The 25,597-nt window shown below is 32.9% G+C and overlaps 2 protein-coding genes across 2 annotated transcripts in view; both read left to right on the top strand.

Annotated features, from left to right (window-relative positions):
• The window catches only part of LOC145292744 (protein disulfide-isomerase TMX3-like), a 252,942-nt gene extending 229,708 nt beyond the window's left edge, over window positions 1-23,234 (top strand). Inside the window, exons 10-14 of the mRNA XM_080138781.1 lie at window positions 7,170-7,223; window positions 11,667-11,859; window positions 14,203-14,271; window positions 19,266-19,443; window positions 22,857-23,234. Coding sequence (XP_079994907.1) covers window positions 7,170-7,223; window positions 11,667-11,859; window positions 14,203-14,271; window positions 19,266-19,443; window positions 22,857-22,903 — 541 coding nt within the window. The 3' untranslated portion in view covers window positions 22,904-23,234. The remainder of the gene's footprint in view (window positions 1-7,169; window positions 7,224-11,666; window positions 11,860-14,202; window positions 14,272-19,265; window positions 19,444-22,856) is intronic.
• On the top strand, window positions 7,265-8,814 carry LOC145302673 (uncharacterized). The gene is made up of 2 exons (XM_080144670.1): window positions 7,265-7,275; window positions 7,957-8,814. Exons 1-2 carry the CDS (start codon window positions 7,265-7,267, stop codon window positions 8,687-8,689), a joined length of 744 nt encoding a protein of 247 aa, XP_080000796.1. The 3' UTR covers window positions 8,690-8,814.
• Window positions 23,235-25,597: the final 2,363 nt, after the last annotated feature.

Here is a 25,597-nt window from a genome sequence, read left to right as displayed (position 1 = left end):
ACAGTTCCTGTTGTTTTTTTGTTTTTTTTTTAATGATTACCAGCACTTGTAGATGTACAAAACAGCAGTAAAAGTTTTAAATATTGATATTTTATGCTAATTGACATTTTTAGTATTTCAGATATCAAAATATCTATCATTTATTACCATTTAAGTATGGCACCAATCAAAGAAGCATTAGTTCTCAGAACTTCAGATGAGTCATAGGTTGCTGTGAAGCTGGACAATCAGCATCAAGTTATCATAAACCTCTGGATTTCATTTGTAACATTGTCTGGGAACCACACGTTTGTTGTATGCAGTCTATGTTGCAAATGGTACCAAGACAAAGGATAGCTAACTTTTTCGTGTAGCGACAACATTTATTTCCTCATTTGCACATTACCGCTATGACATCCTTCATATGATTGTTTTCTCAAACGTGCTCTCATGCTGCCTCTAATGTGATCATCCTTTTTTAAATCTTTATGTTGGTGACGTCCTTTTGCATGCGTTTACATACATGCGCTTGTGTTATGTTACACATTTTTGACTATTTCCAATTCATCAATGAGGGGAGAAAATAATCAGTGTTATCTTGCCTGTGTCCATCAAGTTTTCAACATTAATGCGGATGTCTATTTACTTCTTGCCTGTATGTGTATATTGCTGCCATCAAATTTGTCGACTCATGTTTTGAGTATTTGCCGAGTTTGTGGGCAGCTCGCCTATTCCAATGAATAAGTGCAACGTCTCATATGGCTTGCATAGTTCTGTACATGCATTTTAGATATGCTAATAACAAAAGAATGTTGCGACTGAAGGCCACCAATGAAGAACACGCCCCAGATATTTGTTTAATGTTTTCCATTTTGTATACTAGTTGCCAAACCTCAACAGTCCTGTCTACCCTATTATTTTATCCATCAAGTGGAGGTGATTAACTAGATTCATACTACTACCCAAGAGTATTAGTGAAACTGACACACCTCGATTAAGATTAAAAACATGGTGAACCGAATCTGAACTCTTTTTCTTTTACAAGTGTGTGTGGGAAAAAAGGCAAAAGGAAAAACAAATTAAACACAGAGGTTGAAATCCAGTTGGTAAGCCAAACCTTGAATAACAGGAAGGTTGGTCTACTAAGAAAAAGCTTAGAAGTGATTGGACAAAACTGTACAGATTGGAGTTTGGAGACAGTGATCTACTGAATCACAAAAACTGGAGTGAGCTGGGGTGGGGGGAACTCCTGACATTCTGAACAAGAAAAAAGTGACATGAAATGGAGAGAAACAGATTTAGTTTTGAAAAAATTCTATTCATTTGAATTAATGCTTTATTTTATCCATCCATGGTATATATATAATGTTTTACACAGCGATTTTATGATATTTTATCACCTGGACAACGCAAGATAACCCTGCTGTTTTTTATATTTTATTCTTATTTCAACTCTGAACCTAAAAGTCACTTCAAGTGAACATCTCGTTAATTAATATCTCATTAATACTAATTACTTTTTAAATAGATGAGTAACTGTACTCGGTAGCCACTCGGGATCACTTGGGTTAGACTGTTATAAAACTTATTTTCTTTATGAAGTGGCTTGAGATTTTTTTTTATTATTAACTTGACTCCTGCTTAAGATCAATTCCTTAGGTTGAAAAGAAACTTTTCAAGCTACTTAAAAAAACAAAAACAAAAAAAACATCCATAATTTTTAAGTTTAGTAATTTGTCCACTTGGAGAAAATAATAATGACTGACAATCATGTGACCTTTTTGTGGCCTTTTCTTGTTTGGTTTATTTTTCTTTGGTTTATTTTTTTTTTCTTTATTAGATTTACACGATTTTTTCTGTATGTCAGTTTCTTTGTTTTTTTATTATTTTATTTTAGTAGAAAGTATTTTCTACTTTTGAATGTAGTTAATAATAAAGTTTGAAGCAAAAATAGAAGTATTTTTTCTTTCTTGTATTTTCGGATAAAGAAAATGAATGTCATTAAATTGTATAATTGCTTGTTATTGTGAATAAAAATTATTTTTTGTTTAAAATTAGGAAGGGATAAATTGTAATTTGTATTAGGAGTGAACAAAAATAACCCTCGTTTAGTGGCTTGTGGCTTCTTCACATAAAAAAAATTATTAAGTCTTAGGGATTGACTTTGTAAAAAAATACTTGCAGAAAAAAATACTACAATAATGATTTTTGGTACCTTATTTTAAAAGTAAAATCAATCCAATGTGTAAAACCCCACAATACTATTGCTCTCCCCCCTCTTCTCATACAAGATTAACACCATCATTGAATTTATTGTGAAAAGTTGTATTCTTTGGATTATTCAAACTACTGGATGTTATTCACACAACGTTTTGGACGATCCAATCTTTAACATGTGAAGATGAGAACAGTAGTTTGAATGATACAAATAATACAAATTATCAGCCCTTATCTCAAAAAGTTCAGAAACATTGTGAAAAGTTGTGTTTAATCTTGATATAGGACTTTGTTTTCAATTGCATCTTCAGGCAGAAATAAAAAAACAGAAACAGAGATTGCTACAGATTAACTCTTTGTTTATATTTCTAAGAAAATCATTCAATTATCGGCCACGATTTTGGATCTTGTACCTGTAAGCTGAAATTGTTTAATGCAACCAAATAATACTAGTTTAACAGAAATAGACTTATATAATTTATTTCGCAAAACAAAATTTTAACAAAACAAATTAGGCACAAGACCAATAAAAAAAGTGGAGAAAGGGAAGTCTATGGTCATCCTCATCACTGTACCTTTGATTTGTCTATGCTAATCCTAGCTAGAGTTCTCAGTCACCATAATACCACAAACACACAAAGGATCGTCCTACTTAAAATTGTAATAATGACAGCAAAAATTGGGATTTAACAATGCTTTTGTTGTGACCTTGCAGGCCGGTAATAATCAAGGCAAGCACGATGGTATAATTAAAAAAATATATATATTAACAAAATTATTTTACAGAAATATATGCCATGATTCTGGGATTCGTGACAGTTTATTGTTTCACTAATTTCTGGCTTAGAAAGCTACACCCACTTTTAAAGATTTACTTAAACTATTGATATTGAACATTAAGCATTGTTATTTTTATTTTGGTTGTCTGAAATCAAATGAATTTCTCCATGCTAATCTAACTTTGAAAAACTGAAACTCGTCCACTCCATGGAGACAAATGTTTGTCCAACATTGAAAATCACTTTCAATTCGATTGACTACCTGATCATGTGGATTTTCAAAAAGACAGTGTTTGTACAAAATTTCTCCTATCTTTTATTTAAAAAAAACAAAGGAAAAATTCTTTTTACTTTTGTCCCCCCCCCCTCCCAACAAGACATGTTGCCTCTTAAGCATAAGACTACTGTGATAGGGACTAGATTTATAAGGAGGAAACCTAGGTGAGGAGTTAGCAACAAAATATTTGTTCACATTGTTTAAATTTCAGCATATTGGTATGGTCGGGGTACAGGAAGGGAATTCCAAAGGCAAACAGTTAAAAAAAAACCCAAAAAACATGAAGCAATTCTAGTAAAAAAATCTTCCAGCATCTAGAGATCTTAACAGTGAAGGGGTATGATTTTATGCTAGTCAGGTAGGTCAACAATATTTACATTTCAGCGGCACAAGTGCAATAAGTTCATCGGAGCACATTCTCTGGAAATACTTGTAAAATAAGCACAGGGATGCAACAGAGGCTGGATCTTGGTAGACAAGCGATGCTCGACTAGTAAATCAATGCATGTAGCTTCCTTTAAAATTAAAAATCCAATTATTTTTGTCATCTTTACAAAAAATGCTGCTACCTTATGTTGTGTTTTTATATAAGAAATTAAAGGTTATTTCATATTATAACAGATACAAGCCACTCTCATGACATTTTAAAAACAAAAAAGATGGCCGATCATAATCGTGGGTGACTGAAAGACTCCATTTTTATCAGGGTGTAGGCTAGAGCACTACTCCTTTCCCAGGATTATTCCGCTTACCAATGATCCTCACCATATGCTGAGTGTTTAGCAAAGGTGTATTAAGTACCATTTTTTTTTTTTTTTTTTTTTTTTTTTTAAGTCTTTGCTATGACTCGACCAAATATTGAATCTTGGTCTTCCCATCTATTAATAAACACTTTCCCCATTATACTAAATGGACCAGTAAATTTTACACTACAATGTCATATTCACAACGTTTTGACCGTTGTATTCCCTGTTCTTAATCGGGTGTCATTTACCGGAATTTTAATCTAAACTTTTCATTCTTTTAACGAGAAAGTCATTCTTGAACTTTGTTTGCAATATAATTCTTTCTATTATTTCAAAAAATATATTTTCTTATTAAGTGGCCATCTTTAATCTAGAAACTGGTACACACACACACACACACATACACACACACACACACACACACACACACACACACACACACATAATTTGAAGGAGGAGTGTATAATGTCATAAAGGAAACTTCAACTGCTTTCAGTGATTTATCCTGTGGGTCGAGAAAATGATGACTCTGATGACCTGTACCCCTCGTCTATCTTCAAAAGAAATTTGTTTCCTTCGATACTTTTGATAAATTCAGAATCTATAGAGTCAGTGAAACCATCTTTTATTTACTTATCTTTTAGGATTGGAAGAATGGTTTCATCTGTGCTTCCATTCACACTGACCAGCCTGTCTTTAGTGAAACTAGAGATCACCCACATTTGTTTTTTATATATTTTTTTCTTCAGTCGTTTTCACTCCCACTCCTTGAAAACTAAAGAAGAAAAGAAAACCGGATATGATAGGCATGCTCCCCCTGGGTTAATCGTCAAATAATGGCCCCTTTTGTCTTAAACTTTCCCAGCATTAAAAAAAAAGCCAGAAAGAAACCGCCTGTTTCTATATGTTGATTCACTCTTTACTTTCGAAATACGACCCCCTCCTTCCATCACAAATAATAATAATAATAATAATAATAATAATAATAATAACACCCCAAATCAAAGATTTTAAAGTTCTTTTTTTTCCCAAAAAGGAAATAGAGAAACAATGAATTATTGAGGAAGAAGGATTATTTGTTCAAATTGTCTTTTGCAAAATGCATAAGAAATCCAAAGAATTAAGTAAAATTTGTGAGAGCTTTATGCATACATGTATTTTATGAATGGGCATCTATCTATTAAATGGACGATTATCATCGTTGTGGATATTATATTCACAATGTTATTACAATAGTGCTTTTTCACCTTCATTAGAAATGAGTCTGTGACGAATAAACCAATGATTAAAATAGTAACATTATTTTAAGATAGGATTTTTAAGTTAAATTCAATTTTTATGGTATCTTTTGTTTATCAAATTGTTAGATGAAAGTACAGAATAGTGAACAAGTTACCTCCTCCGTCTCCATGTTGAAAATGGGTTTCTGAATAATTTTATTATTTTAGCTTGGTCCATAAACTGCAGAAGTACCAATCAAACTAATAGTTTTGTTTAAATATATATGGGAAAATATGCTTATTCAATTATATTTCACCTTTTATTTATACTAATCCTTTAATTTATGAAGCTTGATGTAACTACAGAGCATATACAAATATATAAAAGTCTATATTCCAAATTTCAAGATGTTGTCCATCTTACCATTTATTTTTTAATCATGTTAAAATTTTCAATTCTTGACAGCACCTGTTTCATAGCACAGAATCATTCATGTAATTATGTCAATTTTTCAATTTATTCTGCCTTTTTCTCATCAGAAGAAAAGGAACTCCTCAACTTTAAAAGAGCATGAAGGAATATTGCAACTTCATTTTCGATTTTCGCATTTTGTAATCATGCTCATATTCCTTTTCTTTTAAAGTTGATGAGTTCTTTTTCTTCTGATGAGTTAAGGCCGGAATAAATTCAAAAATTGCCATAATGACTACAGGAATGGTTCTGTGCTATAAAACAGGTGCTATCAATAACTGAACATTTCAACATACTTTAAAAAAGTAAATAAACAAACGGTAAGACGGATAACATCTTGAAATTTGGAAGATAGGTTGAGGCATCCTTTAGTTTTGGATACTATGGAGGTACGCATGATGAGCAACACCGTCAACGGTGGCTAAATAAACACGTGAAAATATTAAGAACTCAAAATATATTCACCATGAAAAGTAACTTGAAAAGTGTTAATGTTTTCTTATTTCTACGTAAATAGTAGAATAGAAGTGGAACTTGAGATTTACTTTCAGCAACTTTCACTTCCCTTATTTTGACCTTTAGTCCTCACCTACCATGAGCAATGTTTCAGACAAAGGGGGAAGAATTGCTGTTTTGGGGTTGGAATCTATCCATCTAGCATTTATTGTTTGCTAATCTTTACCTTCAAATAGTATTTTTCTTTTTAGATTCTTACATCAAGTGGCTTCATGTCTTGTTTGGAGCGATTACCATTAAAAAAAAAAATGCTTAACTGAGCTTCAATCTCTAGTTCTTTCTTGCAAAATTTTACAATAGGAACACTTCTTCTGTCATAATTGCAAAGAACTTTCCCTTTTTCCACAGTGTGCCTAACATCAAACATAATTTCCATGGACAGTGTTTCTTCCCAAGAACTCCTCATTTGTTGAACACTTAACATTGTCCGGGAACCCACAAGTTGCAAAGTAGACAAAAAATAAAAAAGAAATTCAACTCACTTTTTTTTTTTTTTTGTTGTACAACAATCATTTACTTTTCTATCATTACTGCTATGACATTTCTCCTGTGATTGTCTTCTTGAACATGCTCTTGAACGTTATCCACACCTCTAGCATGATCTTCAATGTTCTTCCCGTCTGTAAACTGATCTCCTTTTAAAGTCTTTATTTTTCCCTACTAGTGACGTAATTTCACATGCATTTGCATCCGTGCTAACAACGTTACCACAAGATTACTTCCTTGATGGTTACATCATGATGATTATCAGATCTAATGTCAGTTTCTTATTATAAACCATCCTCATAATTCATCAGATTTTATACATTCCATTCATTACATTCAATCCTTTCATAATATTAATCATTGTTAACCCCTATCCTCAAGTGGATTTCAGCCTTGATAAGTGGTGACTCGTTAATAGAAGAAAAAGGAAATCAAGCTAAACCATTTATTTCATTCCTTTATTTTTTTTTCTTGTAGATATGAAGCCATGTCTAAAAGCCTTGCTTTGGATGAGAGGGAGACATTCCACAAGTGAGTTTTATTTTGGCTTATATTAAATTAATTTTATTGGGATGCCTGAAAAGTTTGCTCATTTTTTTAAAATGTCATATTTTAGATATACTAAAAATCGTTTTACATACCTACCTAGCAAGGAGACCTGGCATTACCCAGGATTGAATGAGGATCAACGAATGATTCACATTTCCAACAGTTTTATTGATATCGGAATCTGTAAAAATTGACCATTTTTCAATCAAATTGATTGATTGCCTACTCTAATCAAGGACCCACCATGGCACACTAGGAGGAAGCATCACATACCTGTCTGTAGTGACTTAGTTCACAATATATTGTAGTCTACAATTCACTGTAGAGAATCTACTGTTGATTTTATAAAATTATTTTTATATAATGGCTTGAATTAAGGTTTAATATTCAAAAGTCAAGTATCATGCATGACTCAGTTCTGCTCCAAACAGAAAAATTAATTTTGAATGCACCCTTAGGTACTTGTGCACTTAGCGAACCAGGTGTAACTAAGCAAGCGCTCGGCTTTGTCCGGCGCATGACGTCAACAGCCGGATATAACCGAGCGTTGCCGATTAAGCAGACGAGATAACCGCTATCAATTGGAAGACTGTAACAAATCAAGAAACGCTTAATCGAAGAGAGTTTTAAAAAGATAACCGACGAAATAAAAATGAATATTACTAACCTTGCGGACCAGCTACAGACCCCCGAGGCTACCCTAAACTTTTGCCAGAAACGAAAATTGGTGGCAGAAGAGAAAAGGTGTTTACATTGCGGCCAAAAACCTTCATCGCGAATGTGGGCTACGTTCTCGCCACACAATTGTGGATTGGAAAAATTTCCTGCGTGATATATGCAGGGACTATTTTCTCAGGAATCCCCGGCAGATTGGAGGCCCAGGCCATACGGTAGAAATCGATGAGTCCGTATTTAACCGTAGGAAACACAACGTCGGCAGACTTCTGACACCGGTCTGGGTCTTCGGTGGATACGACCCCACCGAAAAGGAGGGTTTCTTGGTCACTGTACCAAATAGGAACGCCGAAACCCTCCTTCCACTAATAAAAAAATACGTTTTGCCGGGGACGACGGTCGTATCAGACTGTTGGAGGGCTTATAGCAAAGTGGGAGGAGATGGGTATCACCATTTGACGGTGAACCACAGCTTGAATTTTGTCGATCCCGTAACACAGGCAACCACAAATCATGTGGAGCGGATGTGGAAGGAAGCCAAGCAACGAAATAAACGCGAATGCGGTACCAACCGGGAACTTTTGGACACATATCTTATTGAGTTTATGTGGAGGCAAAAGTTTGGTAGGCAGCCTTTTGACTCCATATTAACCCATATAGCCGAAAGCTACCCGGTTGGTAAGGAGGAGCTTCCTATCACAATCGCTACCTCTTCTCCGTCTACTTTGTCGTCTGAAGCCCTTCAAAAGTCTGAGGAAAACATATCCTCCTGAGAGAAAAAAAAAAAAAAATTGTATATATCTCGCAGGGATTCCGGTAAAAAAAAAAAAAAAAGTCCTTGTTTCTGGGGGAAAAAATGACAATATTTTTTTTTTTTTTTACGTTAAACATTGAGAAAAAAAACCCAAACATTTCAGACGAAAAAAGTTTCCTATTATTAAAAAAACTTGTTTATTTATTTATTTTTTTTGATAACAGAAAACAATTTAAAAAAAAAAAAAAAAAAAAATTAAATTATTAATAAAAAAACATAAATGAACGGTAGGTTTTTGCTTTTTATTTATTTACATTTATGTTTCTACATTTTACAATTTCATTGTACAGTTATTTTGTTGTAGCGTTGTTTTTATTTAATTGGCAATGCTCGGTTTTATCCGGCTGTTGACGTCATGCGCCGGACAAATCCGAGCGCTTGCTTAGTTACGTCTGGTTCGCTAAGTGCAAAAGTACCCACCCTTATTTTATCAAAGAACCTAATGTTGATTTTATATGATTATATATTCTGCTTGTGCGGTGATAAAATTTTTCAAATGCACTCATGATGTTAGGCTATAAGGGTGTTAACTTTGGTCAAAATCGAATTGTTCCTTCTTTAATAGGATTTTTACGGTAATTATCAGAGGCATTTCAATACAAAACCTATCCAAGAGCACTCTCAGACGCATAAAGTACATTTGTGTAAAATTTCCAAAAAATCTACCAACTGTTTTGGAGTCCATAGAGAATGAACTCACACAACGACAAAGTGCCTTTTATATATAAGTAGAGATTCTTCAAATCCTGTATTTGGTGTAGCGAGTATGTTGATATCAGAGTGTAATAAAGCCTCTGAGCAGAAAAATTGTTACATTTTTGCTCGTGTTTCAGGCCTTGAAATGGAAGATCAAGCAGAGCACTACCAACATCTGATGCTCTTTTATTACAAAATAGGAAAGAAAAGCTACAGAAACCTGCATAAATATATGCTATGTGTATAGGAAGAATGCTGTTATAGAGCAGTTGTTTTCAAAATAGTTTGCTAGATTCTGAAAAGGAAAATTTTTGCTGAGAAATGCTCCTTGTTCTGGTCGGCCAAAGATGATTGACCAAGTGAAAAACTTACTTGAGCCAGATTGTTTTTATCTCTACTTGCCTTTGACTGTTAACAAATAACAGGTAATTTATCTGTGGAAAACTGAAATGATATGAGAGTGACACAATATACATGTAATGTGAGTCATATACAGGCTTTGATCTGTAGAAGATTAAATCTCAACAGCGCAGGGAGATGTGTGCAGAACAGGAGACTTTGTTAGTTTAGTCACATTGAAAGAATGAATGAGTACTTGGGTAGGTAGATGTAAAACAACTGAAGTAGCAAGATCAGTTGACAGGTGAATGCTATGGAAAACATAGGAGGAAGTGATAACACTGGTTTTGTAAAAGATATTAGATATTTTAAAACATAACTCAGTCCGAGAACTAAAGAATATTTTAGCATGTATTTGAACGCTGAACATCAGATAGGATTCGAACTTGCTTTCTTTTGTTTCAGTTAAATACTTTTATTTTACAGATGTTGTGAAAAAGTAATGTTAGATATTTTAAATTTTTCTCTAAGAGCATTTCTTTGAATTAGGGCTGTGATATTTAAGATACTCTGAAGTTTGGTTGTATTGTTTTAAACAAAAATTAAAGGAAAAAATTATTCTGTCAATTAAAAAAAAAAACGACTTGTCATATTTTTTAACAAATACTTTGCTAATTGAATTGTAGTTAAGGAACGGATTTTGTTTTGAATTTATTAATTTAAGAATTTGTTCTGTCAATATAAGTAATTCTGAACAATTTAAATTGTTTTTTTTTTCTTTTGAGAGGACAAGAGATAATAAATAATTTAATCTGAGTTCCTGAAGTTTAATATTATGATATATCGAGAAATATCTAGCTGGAACTCACTGAATTTTCCCATATACCCATTCAAATGACTACCTGTGCTCTCCCTCCCCAGTTTCTTTAAAAAAAAAAAATAAAATAAAAAAAAAAAAGTTTCTTTTTTTTTTTTTTTTTTTTTTTTTTTTTTTTTTTTAAATTATCCATTTTTTGTTTTCTTACCTAGATTTCAGCACACTTGGTTTGTGGGAACTATCCTTTGATCAGTGGATCTAAAATAAAAACACTGCTGATATTTCTCTTTATTTTCATGTGTGTATGTGGATTATGTGTATATATATTATTAATATATTTAGTATCTATTTACCTGAAGCCAAAAGTATATTACCACTATTATCTTTTAATGCTCAGTTTAAACTGATTGGGACTAGTGTAGTAGCTGTTCTGTTGATATTGTACCATGATACCATTCTCCCAGGCATTACCTCCTCCTTTGAGTGGATAGTGTAGTAAATGTCATAGTACCATCCTCCTCAGAATTACCTCCTTATGCAATCAGAGGGAGTATATTTTGTTTGCTAGTTTTTATAAACTTAAATATGTGTAAATCATTGAAGTGTCAAGTTTTTCTTTTTAAAGATTAAATCTTTTGTTTTGCATGCGATTTGAACATTTATTTTTATCATTATATTGAATAAAGTGTTGTATTATTTGGATTCTTCAGACTACTGTTCTCATCTTGAGTGTCATTTTCACAACATTTTGGTCGATGTAACCTTTGACTTTCTTCAGGTGTATTTTGTTGAATTCAGGAATGTTTGAACTCTGGGAATTTGAACTGAATTTTGAACAGAACCCTTTATTTACTTCATGGGGGTAGCATGCTCTTGTTCCATCAGATGGCTGGATAGAGGTCCTAAATAATTTGCAATTGTATTTTTTGGTCGTCCACACTGAGAATTGAACTTGCAACCTTCAGGAGAATGTTACTTTTACAATTGATTTTTCCAAGTACTTTAACCATTGCGCCATGAGTCCTTGAATATAATTTGTTCTAAACAAATACATAATATTAAAGTTTTTTTTATCTAATTGCAGCCAATTCCAATTTGCTCTTGTCACAGATGGAGAACCTTTAAACAGTATTACTATGTCTAATATTGAATTACCAGCATTGTTAGTTTATGACGCCAAGTCACAGTTTTACTACATGCCAGAGCGGGAAATCAAGGATTTTACTCCACAAGAATATCGGCAGTTTCTTTTGGACATTGCCGAAGATAAAGTGCCTGTAAGTAACAAACATTTTTTTCTGTTTCTTATTTTAACATTTTTTGTATTGAGAGAATTATTTAGTCAGCATATCAGTGGAAATTAATTATGAAGTTGGCTAATGAAATTCATCTTTGGATGGAAAGTTTTATTATAAGAATGCATTGGAAAGAGCATTTTGAAATCTTGTTGGAAACGGTATTTTGGAATTGGAATAAGTCGGAAGTTTATTTTAGAATATATCAAAAAGGAAATATTACCATAGAAATCCGTTGTGTATTATAAATTAAGACATTTTGCCTGTAAAAAAAAACAGCTAAGTTTTCGTCTTTTGATTTAGAATGAGTGTTTCATGTCAAATTGATGGTTGAATATGGTTAAATTTATGCTCATTTTGCTAATCCCTCTAAATCCCTAACAGTGCATTGAACAGGTACCATAATACTTTGTTCACTGCACCTTATCAAAATATTCATACAGAATTTCAGCCAGATCAGCGCAGTAGTTCCAGAGAAAAAGTTGAACTGACAGACAGACACAGACAAATACAATATAGATTAATCTAAAATTAAAAAAAATAAAATAAATATATAAAAACTGATCTTTAAATGAGTGTTGAGTAATGATTAAAATGTAATTTTATTTTTGAATGAGTTTAAAAGAAGTCATTTCTCATAGTTCAACTTTCTGAAAAGAACAATAGGGTCTGAAGTCATCAAAACTCTGATTGCCATTTTAAAGAATTAAAGAATCATAAAACAGACAAAAAAATGGCCATAAGTCTCTCAACAAATGATGATTTTTTTTGAGAGATGAAATCAAACAGGAAGAAAGAGTTGTTCATTGTCATTCTTTATAATTTTATCATCGTCTCTTATTGTTCAGTTCTTTCAAAGATGAACCTATACTTTGTAAAAAAAATGAACTGAAATTAATTTGAAGTCTTTTAAGTAACAGAATTTAAATAGAAATAGATAAACTTGGAAACTTTTTATAATCAAAATAGCTGTATTTGTCAAATTTATCCCTCCAGCATGACACCTCAACTGGAATTTGTATTTTAACTTTAACATGCACACACAGCAGCAAGTCCTGGGAACATCAACCTGAAAGAACAGTTGGAAATGACTTATATACCATACATTACGACTATGCAATCCCTACACCCACCTACCTTGAAAATGCTGCTGTGAAACCTGACAGTTATATGGAATAAGTTAGAAAGAGTGGCAACCTTGGTTGAAGTGAGTGTCCCTAATGATGGAGGTCTGAACAGAGCTGAAAGGGAAAAAAACAGACCAAATATCAAGGTCTCATGTATGATATGAAAAGAAACTGGAATCTTAGGGAGATATCAATTATACCAGTTATTATAGGTACTACAGGGCTTATGAAGAAGAACCTGAAGTCCTACCTAACTAATATTCCTGGTGAACCAAGTGCAAGAGAGATCCAGACAATTGCACTTAAGGGAATAGAAAGGATACTAAAAAAAGCTCCCGGTTGGTTTCAATAAAAAGTAGGGGAAAAACATGAAGAGCTTAGAAAAATAATTATTTTGTGGCAAAAAAATAGATCAAACATTTTGCACATTTTTGTTTGTGTTTTTTGTTTTTTTTGTTTTTTTGTTTTTTTTTTTAAGGAAGATGGTGTTTCATAAACACTGTTACAGGACCACAATATAAAATACTGTTTGGTTTTAAATTCCCAAAACAGATTTTTATAATAAACAACTGATGATTCTTAAAGTAATATTAGGACTAGTGTGAGTTCCTGGAAGCAATTGAGTTTTCCAGCAAAGGGCTTTAAATTAATTTTTTTTTTTTAAATGTAGTTTTAAATTTTCAAGATATATGGTGCGTAACTCATTTGAGGACAAATTTATGCATGTATAAAAATAATTCTTTTACTGAAAAACGCTTTTGGAGCCAAGAATAAATATATTGCTTTGTAGTTTTATTCATTAAAATCCTTTAGCTTCAATAACAGCTTTTATGCAATAGTTGAATCATCTACCTGTAGGAACAGATGGTCCTCATTCATATTAGGCATTACTCGAACTATGGAGACTTTTAGGGATTATTTAGTGTTATAAGGACACTCATTAACCCTTTTTTCAACTATGTGCCATACATAGTCTAAATTGACTTACAACATATAGAAATGGAACTGTAAGTTAAGAACTGTCTGTGTATGTATGCATGTAAATATATATATATATATATATATATATAATAATTTGCTTCCAAACATTATGCAATTATTTTTTCCTCTGCTTTTATTTAATTCTATTTTTATGCTTTTATCTATTTGTATTATTTCTCTTATTTGTTTGAATAAAACTTTTTTTTTTTCTTTTTAGCCCCAAGGAGGAACAGGATTTGTTCAACGGATTAAACGAATTGGATATGACTTCCTCACCACAATTATGGTGAGTCTTCGTATAAATTACTTTTTTTGTTTCTAATTGAGCACACAGTTCTTTATTCTTGAATTCTAAAAAACGATTCCATCAAAACATTTCAGAATTACCTACTCTCCCCCACATTTATATAATAACGTGCTTGTATCTCCCTTAGTTTGTAAGGGTAGTAATTTTGATATGACTTTCTTTGTATATGTACATAAGACAGATTGATGAATTAATTGTAAATTAAAATAATTAAATAAAATTTTTTTTTTTTTTTTTTTTTCAAACATACCCCAATTCCCAAAATAAAAAATATTTTGGCATGTATTTGACATACAGAAAAAGGTCTTAGGGAAACAGACATTTATTAACTCAGCTTTAGTAATAGATAATAAAGTTTCAAATTGAATAACCTATGTGTGTAAGTTTCTAACATTCTAAAGTCTTAAGAAGCTTGAAGGAAAAATTTTGAGAATGTACATATGGCAACAGACATAAGCAACAAATTTATTATAATCTTTCTTTATGAAAGAAAATGTTCCAAAAATGAAGTTTATAAAATGAAGCTTTTTGCTTAAGTAATGGTTTAAAAAAAGTAAAATAATTTTTTCCTAATGTTTAATGAAACTGGAAACATTCGTTTTTGACGAAGTAAAATGTGGTGTCATTAAGATTATAGAAACTAATGCTACCAGGTAAGGCTGTCTGAAGATACTGGCTTCCTGGCCTAAAATGCACCAAATAATGATGCTATTGCGTTTCTGAATTTTTGAGATGAGGATTGGTTATTCGTGTTATTTTGATTTATCAGACTACTGTTCTTATCTTGAATGTGATTTTCATAATGTTTCGGTCAATGTAACGACAAGATACACCTGAAGAAGGTCGGAGGTTACATTGACCGAAACATTGTGAAAATCACACTCAAGATGAGATCCAATGAATCCAAATAATATGATTGATGTTATTGTCTTTTTTTTTTTTCTTTTCAAAACTCAAAAACAAAGTCAAGGATTTTCCTCTACAAAACAACCAAACCATAAATGAATGTTTAAGGATAAAGAAATTGAAGCATAGAACTTTTTTCCAAAATTACTAGATTCGGCATCAAATCACTCAAAAAGTGATGATACACCATAAAACAACCAAACAAAACATAAATATTTGAAGATATAAAGAACTTAAGGTGTGATAAAAGAAAACAATCAACCCGGATTATAAAAAGGAAAAATGGTTATTTGGGTAATAAAAATGTTTCATTACTTAACAGAAATATCACTTCTTGCTGATCTTGTTTATTAGTTTTAAAGAAAGCTTAGAGAATGCAGCATTAGCTTAATAGTTAAGAAAAAAATTGTTACATAAACACATTTTTTTCTCTGATCTGTAAGAATCAAAACATTTGTCCTTTTTTTTTTTTTTTTTTTTTTTTTTTTTTTTGAAGACATAACACATTTTTTTTGTTGCTTGTAGACATGGAATTTTTTAATAATGAATCCATCATTAAAAAGTATTATTTAAAAAAAAGAAATAAAATAAAAAAAACGAAACTATAATTAAGTGAATAAGGAAAATATGTTGTAACTGCCTTTGTAATATGAGTGTAAGTAAAAAGAAATGTAGAAATTTCTTTGTCTGAAATGAAACTATAGCATTGAAATGGTTATTATTTAAAAAAACGAAACCGTTTGTAGTTAAATAAAAGAAATTTTGTTGTAATCATTGTTGCTATATGAGTGTAATTAAAAAAACAACATAATTTGTAAGTTTATGGCCATTTATCTAAAATGTCACTATTTTTTTGAAAATGATATAACTAAGTGAATAAATAAATTGTCTGGTAACTGCTCACTATGAGTGCAATTAAAAAACAGATAATGCAGACTTTTATTCATTCATATTATTTGGATTCTTCTGATTAATGAATGTTATTTTTCATAATGTTTCAGCCAATGTAACCTCCAACCTTCTTTAGGTGTATCTTGTCAAACTTGGGAATCTTTCTGTTGAACTTGGGAATCTGCACAGAAGAATTTCGAACGGAACCCTTTATTTAATGCTCTCATTCCATCACCCATAAATAGATAGAAGTTATAAATAATTTAATCCATGGTGTAGTGGATAAAGTACTTGGTAAAACTTACACTCTTAAAGAGGTTGAAGGTTCAGAAGAAAAAAAATCGCCTATCAAAATCAAATATCGATTTGTCAGATTCAATTTAACTTAATTTTATATATTAAATATGATTTTTTAAAATTAAATTTTAGATCAACAATTTTTTTTTATTTTTGTTTTTTTTAATTACATTGTCACCCCAAACTAGGCACATTGCCACTTTGGTGTAGAAGGCTACTATCAGGGGCAGCAACTACTGGGGCACTATGTTGGGATTTGGGCAGCAAGATGTCGGTTCACGTTACACTTGAACTTCTGCATGTCAGTACAGTTGGGGAAGCAGGGACCTGGAATTCCAGAGTCTAGCGGTTCTGGGGAAGAAACTACTGGAGTAGAAAGATCTTTTACATCTAGGGATCTCTACTGCATGGGGGTGGGATTTAGCTGCCTGTCGGGTGGTCGAGAGTGTCTACGTCGTGGGGGCACAAGTGTCTGCAGTTCGCCAGAGCATTCACCACTAAAATACTTGTAGAACAGGCAGAGGGATGCAACATTTCGTCGATGGGACAGAGGCTGAAGCTTAGATGCCAGTTCAGGGCCTATCAGATTGGCGACTCTTTTGAACCTTGTCTAGGAGTGAGAGACTAGCAGCAGATGTACCAGCCCAAATGTAGCAGCAATACTCCATACATGGGTAAATGGTTGCCTTATAGAGGTACAGAATACTTTCAGCTGTCAGTAGTTTTCTAGCACGGTAGAGAGAGCCTACCTTCTTTGCAGCAGCCCTGGCAATGTTTTCAATGTAATTGTTCCAACTCATATTTCCTGTGAACGTTAGGCCAAGCAGTGTGAAAGATGTACTCTCAGATAGGGAGTCACTGGCCATTGCTATTGGTGGCAGAGAAGGTTTCTTGTAATTATTGAAGGAGACCAGTTTAGTCTTGGCAACATTGAATGTGACCATTCATTTTTGTCCCCATTCCACTACAGATTGGAGGTCATCCTCTAGTGTTTTTGTCATTTCTTTAGTTATGTGTTCATTTGTTTTCCTGTCATGCCTGTTATAGAGTGTGGTGTCATCAGCATATATACCCATCTCAGAGGCAGTTTTGTCGGGGAGGTCATTAATAAATATTAGGAACAATAGAGGTCCAAGGATAGACCCCTGAGGCACTCCCGTATTTATATCATATTGTTTAGATGTACGACTGTTGAGAACAACCTGGATTTTTCTCTTATCTAAGAAGGATTTAATTATGTTAAGTATTCTACCAGTGATACTGTATGATCTAATTTTCCTGAGGAGACCCTCATGCCATTCTCTGTCAAAAGCCTAAGATATATCTAGAGCTACCGCTCTGCCCTCCACCGCTTTGTCCAGTGAATGGTATATACATTCAGAGATTACGGTTAGGATGTCTGCTGTGGAACGGGCTTGTCTAAATCCATATTGTTTGTCAGTCAGAAGTTTAGCATCTGTAAGGTGACGGACTAGAGCATGGTTAATTATGGTCTCAAATATTTTGGCGAAAAGTGGGAGGAGGCTAATGGGGCGATAATTTAATGAGTCAGTTCTTTCGCCAGAATTCTTGAATACTGGTACCACAGAAGCAGGTTTCAAACAGCCCAGAAAGCATGATTCATTAAGGCATTTGTTGTAGAGTTTAGAGAGACTGGAGCTACTTCGGCTGAGCACTTTAATAGCACAGCCAGGATGAGATCAGGTGCACATGCTTTTGAAGTGTCAAGGTTTTTTATGATAGCATGCACCTGAGCAGGAGTGATTTTTAGATTGTCTAGCATGCCATCTGTCCGCAAAGGAAAGTCAGGCAGGGGGTGGTTGGAAAGGTCCAGTGTGAAGTTTGAGGCAAACTGGCTGGCAAGCATATTAGCCTTGTCGGTTGCTGAGCAAACAACCTCGTGATTGTTGCTTAATGGGGGAATTATTGATTGCCTATTATTTACTACACTGTTGTAGATTTTCCAGAAGTCATGAGTTCCTAATTTTTGTGCTTCGATGCGTTTTTTAGTGGTTTCAGTAAATTCTCTCTTAGCTGTCGCTATTTCTTTCTTAACGTTACTTCTAGCTTCTATATACTTCTGTCTGTTTGAACTGGACTTATGTCGGTTAAATCTGCGGTATGCATGCTGCCTTGAGCAATGGCAGTTGTGCAAGTAGAAGTAAACCATTGGGGAGAGTGGTGCTTGCTATAAAATTTCCGCATGGGAACATGTGCTTCAATTGCTGTTTTGAACCATTCAGTGGTCTCATTTGCGCACTGTTCAGCAGGAAGAGAAAAAATATTTTCCCATGGGGCATCTCTGATAAGATCTCTGATGGCTTCCCAGTCAGCCTTTTTATAATATCTCGTTGTTTTGAGCACTGGCTCTTCAGTTTTGGGTCTAGAGTTTAGGGCGATTTCGACCATTATCACTGCATGATTAGCGTTCCCGAGTGGGCTGTCAGCATTTCTTATACAATCCTCGGGAACTGTGGTCAGAAACAGATCTAGAAGTGATGCGTGTTGTTCTTGCTGGTCAGGGAAATGGTTTGGAAACGTAACCATTTGTGATAGGGAGTGAGATATAGCGAAGCTATGTGTTGTGCTGCCGGCTGCATTTGTGTGAGTAGAGAATCCAAGCCAGTTTTTGTGGTGAACATTAAAGTCACCAAATACATGTACTTGTGCGCTAGTGTCGAGGGAGAGTGCTGTGTCTATGTTGTCAGAGACTTTGTTTATTATGATGCAGTCCAGGGTCAGTTAGAATAAAACAAAATTTTGCCTAAAACCTAAATCCTTTGTTAATGTTATATTTGTTTTTTTGTGTAAGGTCACCCCTTTTTTTTCTCCCTAATTTCTAGCAACTTTTTACACTTGTTTTTTCTCCTCTTCTCCAGACTGTGTGGTCCACTTCACGATGGTTATTTTTGCTGATGTTTGGCCTGCCTATTGTAATCTTCAGCATCGTTTGTTATAGCATTTGTTGCATTGAACCGTTTGATGATGAAGGGCCTATGTCAGATGCTGATGTTGATATGGATGAAGAGATTGAAGAAGAGACCAAAGAGAAGAAAGGTAATCAATTTAAAAAAAAAATCAGCTGGGTAGTGGTAGGGAGTAACAACTAAACACTGACCCTCAAAATTTGATTGTATCCCAGACAAGCACACTCAACTTTCACTTCTTTTATCACACTGCATACAATTAATGAAAAAGAATTTCAAAAACTACCTGGCAAATATACCCGGTGAACCAAGTGCAAGGGTGATTCAAACAATTGCACTTAAAGGGACAGTGAGAATCTTTAAAAGATCTCTCAGTTGGAATATGTAAGATAGTGGGTGAGTGTTTGGCGTCTGGTAGGATGCCCCATCCTTAGCTAGAACAAACTGATAAAATATCTTCCAAAGGAAATTTGTTTAAAATTTTTTGTTAAATCAAAGTGAAAGGTCTCATTGTAAACTGACAAAAGATAAAAAAAAAAAAAAGCTCTGTAATCCTTTGCTAAGAGTAACTATAAAATTCTTCAGACAACTCATATGTATTTGTGTCAGTTGGGATAGAAAAACCATGATTTTGTGTTACCAGTTCATTATCTCCCCCCCCCCCCAAAAAAAAAAAAATGCTGAAACTCTGGAAGGTTGCAGTAGTGAAGTGAATATAGATGTAGACTGACAACTTGTGTGTGCCAAGTTCCAATCAAATTTAGCATCACTTTCTCTATAGATGTTGGTGATCTTCATGTGATTCCTCCTGTAAGAAATAATTTTGGGAAATGAATGTTAATAACAGCATTGAGTCATTCAATCGTCATATCATGCTTATCCATACAAATTTACGTTCTTTTTTTTTTATTAAATTCTAAGATACATCTGGAAAATTTGGAAAGGGGCAAAAAGTATTTTTATTTATACCAGTTTACATTGTTTCGTAGGTAGATACATAAGCAATAGAGAAAAGGAGATATCACCTCTATCAAGTATGTATATATATATATATATATATATATATATATATATAAACTAGCAGGGAGACCTGATGTTGCTTGGGATTAAATAAGGATTAACGAATGTTCCACATACTTTTAGTGTTATCAAAATCGGTGAAATTGCCCATTTTTCAGTCAAATTGATTGATTGCCTGCTCTAGTTAGGTATCCACTGCATGCACTGGGAGGAAACTTCACATCCCTCCCTGCAGTAACTTAGTCCATAATACATTTTAGTCAACATTGCACTGCAGTACAACCTACTGTTGATTTTATAAAATTATTTTTATATAATGATTTCAATTAAAGTTTAAAATTCAAAAGCCACATATCCTGGTTCATTTGTGTTTTAAACAGAAACATTAATTTCGAATCCAGCCCTATCTTATCAAAGAACCTAGTGTTGATTTTATATGCCAAGCTATTCTGCTTGTCGGTGATAAAACTTCTCAAATGCACTTATGATGTTAGGCTTTATAAAGTGTTAACTTTATTCAAAATTGGACTGTTCCTACTTTAATCAGATTTTTTCGATTATTGATTAACGACTTTTGATACTTATCAGATGCATTCAGTTACAAAACCAATCTAAGAACACTCCCAGACACAAAAAGTATGCTTGTATGAAAAAAATCGGCCCAGCCGTTTCAGAGTCCATAGGAGACAAACTCTCTCTCTCTCTGTGTCAATCACACACACACACACACACACACACACACACACACACACACACACACACACACACACACACACACACACACACACAAAATGTGCTTTTTATACAGGGTCCACCAATGGATTGGGAAGATTATAAAAATCAATAAGTTATTTTAAAAAAATACATTTTACCAACTTTATTATATGTAAATAGAATCTACATTCTTTACCATTTTTTTTGAATGAAGAAGCAATAGGGGGTAGCATCATGGGAGGGAGGGTAAACCTTACATTCAGACGGCCTCAATTGGACAAGTTTTGGATGAGTGATGAAGTGCATTTTCATCTGAGTGAGTAAAACTTCAGGTATTGGGTATTTTAAAATCTTTCCGATTCACTGGCGGACCCTGTGCATAGAGATAGAGATGTTGATTATTAATGTCTACGTATTAAATTAATATGATTGATTCATAAATAAAATTAGAATTTTTCTAAAATAATTCAGATATCAATCATTGCCACATAATGAATAAAACAAAACTATTTCACATACACAAAAATTAAAAAAAAATTTTTTTATTCTGAACCATTTTAGAATCATTATTCAATTGTTTTTATCAACTGTGCATTTACTACTTATCTATTAGATTGGTGCAAAAATAACGTTTTTTCATGTCCAACTATATATATATATATACTAGCAAAAGTACCTGTCGTTGACCGGGTTCAAAAACAGCCTACAGAAAATGGACTCTGATTTATGAAAGTATGATAGGTTATGAAAAGGAAGGGTTGTAAAGAGATAGCTTCGAATTTGGGGGTACCAAACTGATGATGCAAATTTTAAGAGTGATCGCACCATGGCTGTATACAGTTCATGACTACTCTAACACACACATTCAGCGTGTGAAAAAGATGTTAATCCAAATATGACGGTGGTTGTTAACAATGGTCTTGATAAGTGATGCCAATACACCCTCAGCCTTCATGGTAATTTCAGAGATGTGCTTTGTCTAATGCAAATCACTGCTGATGGTAGTGGCCATTAATGGTAATAAGAACAAAGTAAGAACAAAATAAATGAATTCAGAAATAAAGATAAAAAATGAATTTTGAAGGACATTTTTTTGTATGTTGCATGAGGACAAAGTTAGATACAAAGTTTGCTTTTAATGTGGAGAAGATCCAGCTCTTCTAAAAGGGGTACCCTTGATTGGAACAAAAAAAAAAAAAAATTGCTTCAATCTAGAAGGATTTGTTCACTGACTGAGGACAGAAAAGAGGTAGTACCAGAATAGATACTACACTTTTCTCTGAACCAAAATGGCTGAGGATTCTTATAAAGGGTTTTTAGTTTTCTCCCACTGCAAGAACTTGGACACCAGGGTCGAAAAGTGGGATTGAGAAATTAAAGCCCCAGATAAAGGGCACTCTAACCTGCAAAAAGTACCTGTGTAACCCTGTTAGCATTCCCTGGTAAGGGTGCCTGAAATGATTAGCAATAAACTAACCCCTTCTCAAAGAGAAGCGAAGATGGACCTCCTAGAACTGCACAGAACTTTACTCCCACTGCAAAATCAACAGGAACTAGATCATTACAGGAACAGTCTAATCTGTTTACTTTGGGGGCCAAGGATAAATCCTGTTAAATGTTTTTTAAAAGTTAAAATAAGATTATTAATTAAAATACAAGATGACCAAAGATGCATAATAAGCAAATAGACGTAGATAGGAATTTCATTAAAATGTGGCCATTATTTTCATTAATATTTGATGAAGAATAATTATAAAAAAAATTTTTCTTTTTCTAAAAATTAATTTTTGCCTCTTGTTTTTCTTTCAGTGAAAACTTGCTTGCATCAGAATAAAGGTCACTTAAAGTCTGACTGAATGGGGGAAAAATTTTGAATGGAAATTCAAGTCCTTCAACGTGTGTCAACATCCTTCACAGCTCCTCTTACACCTCTCTTTCTTCTCATCTACTGGCTCCTAAAGCTTCTATAATACCAGTACTACTTTTGTGTGTGTGCATATTATTGCTATTATGGGTAATATTATTCAAATGAAAATTTGATTAGATATTGATTGAGAAAGGCAGTTTCAGAAGGTGTAGGATCTGGCCTTTGATTTAGGCATTGCATCTCTCCATTCTCTGTCGACAAGTTCAATAGTCAATATTTGGGACCGGAACTCTTCACACAAATAAGATAAATAAAAGAAATTATAGAAAAAGAAATTTCAACATCACCAATATACAGCACATCATATTACCACTTTGCCTCCTCCCCCATTTCCAGTTTTTGAGGACAATCAGTACATTCCCTATCGACCACAGTATTTTTTTATTTTTCTTTAGTTTTACTTTTCAAACTTATTTTATAAATAGTTCCATAGTCTCAAATATTTTCCATCGAATTTGCTGACTGAGGATAGAGAGATGTGTGTAATTCCTAGCCTAATGGGCCAAGTTTCCTGCATTTTGAAATCGCTGGTATCAATTGATGTTTAATCTAATTTTTATTGTATAGTATTGCTCATAAAAAACATATTACATTTGTACAAATGTAATTGAGCGCTCTGTGTTTATTTCTTCTAAATTACTCACACACATGTGAAAAAAATATATGAAAAAATGAAAACCGAAAATTGTTTCTATGTTCATTGACGTTTCATCTTTATTGTTCAAAGACTTTAAGTCTTTCAATAATAAAGACAAAATGTTGATGGACATACAAACAGTTTTCATATTTCTCAATTTTTTAGATGAGGATTAATAATTTGAATTGTTTGGACTACTAGGTGGAGTGTTATTATCACAACGTTTTGGTCAATATAACTCTTTATTTAATCCATAGGGATAGCTTGCTCTCATTCCATCAGCCATGATTGGGTAAAAATCTTAATCAATTCACAGTTGTATTCTTAGTATCATCTGTGCTGAGGATTGAACCTTCAATCTCTAGAAGAGTATCACTTAGAACTGCATTTTACTTAGTACTTTATCCATTATGCCCCTGTTCCTTGTATGGATTATTTCCATACAAAATTGTATGCAGATTCTTGAGTTTGAGAGAAAGATTCTCAAGTTGAGCATGATACAACTGAAGAAGGTCGGAGGTTACATTGGCCAAAACACTGAGAATAATAAGATGAGAACAGTAGTCCAAGTAATCTAAATAATACTGACAATTTTCAGTTTTCCTTTTTTTTTCATTTTGCATTATATTAAATTATTCATTTAATAAAAATCATCTTAGATAAAGAAACATGGGTATCCAACAAGTGTATAAAGAAGTGAGAGAGAAGAGAAAAGTAAAGAAAAATTTTTTTTCCTCTCCCAAACCACAATATTTGTTCCTGTACTCTTTTTTTCTTCTGCCATTTTCATTCACTCGTCCTAATTATTTCTGAAAATTTAAAAGTAAATTTTTCCACTCAATTTTGATAAAGTGTTTTTTTTTAATAAAGATAGAAATATAAAAATTGCACTATATAAATTGATTTATTTGCATTGTTATTGTTCAGTTCGCTTTTTCCACTTTATATATATATATATATATATATATATATATATATATATATATGATGTAATTTAATGTTATAAGAGAAATAACTAGTGCTCAATTACTTGTGCATGAGCACATATATTTTTACATTACTACTATATATTACTTTGATTTTCCATCAGTATCTTTGGTTTCACAGAAATACTAAAATCTCAGTTCGTAGAGTACACTATCAAAACACTGACAGAAGAATTGGTTACATTTAGTATCTTTAGCAATGTGGGCTGAGTTTCTAATGTTTTGGTGAAACTGAAGGTATTGATGGAAAATCAAACTGATGTATAGATTAAAATACCACATACATACATAATATATGCATAACTTCTAAAAACTCATCCTTCATTCTTTTAATCTGAGGTGGAGGGGAGAGGTCATAAAAATGGTTGGAGATGATGCCATGAATCTCAACCTAACAAGCTTCATCTTCATATTATTTGTTATTGTTTTATGTGCATGTATGCATGCACCTTGGATGGAAAGATCCATGGGAAAATTTTTGTATACATGCATTCAGGGTAGGGGGGGATAAATGTTAACATTAAAAAAAATCTATTTGAACAGATCTATTACAATTTTTTTATATCATTTTAATTCCCAGAAAAAAGTTTTTTTTATATATAAATATATATATATATATATATATATATGGTGTCTAAAAAATATGTGCTTGCACTTGGAATAACATTACAACCTTTATTTATGAATACAGTGAAATGGAATAGCTTTGAATACAGAAGACAAATCTAATTGAAGAATCATGTTCGCAAATATTTAAATTGATAATCGTTATTGTTCAGACAATGCTGATAATGCAAACCAAGGGATTTGCAAACGTCACGAAACAAGTCATTAGAAATACATTTTTTGAGACACTATATATATATATATATATATAAGTAAATTTTGTTCCCTTTTTATTGTTTTTGGAAGGTCTTTAGTGGATCTACTGGTCAATCCACTGAGAGTGCAATTGATGAGGAGATAGTGTTTTTGCAATTCTGCAGCTATGGAAATGGCT

This window comes from Euprymna scolopes, chromosome 2, assembly GCF_053919585.1.
Source record: "Euprymna scolopes isolate OS-2025 chromosome 2, ASM5391958v1, whole genome shotgun sequence".
Classification (NCBI taxonomy): domain Eukaryota; kingdom Metazoa; phylum Mollusca; class Cephalopoda; order Sepiida; family Sepiolidae; genus Euprymna; species Euprymna scolopes.
The sequence above is the reverse complement of the archived record's forward strand: the minus strand, read 5'-3'. Positions and strand labels throughout refer to the sequence as shown.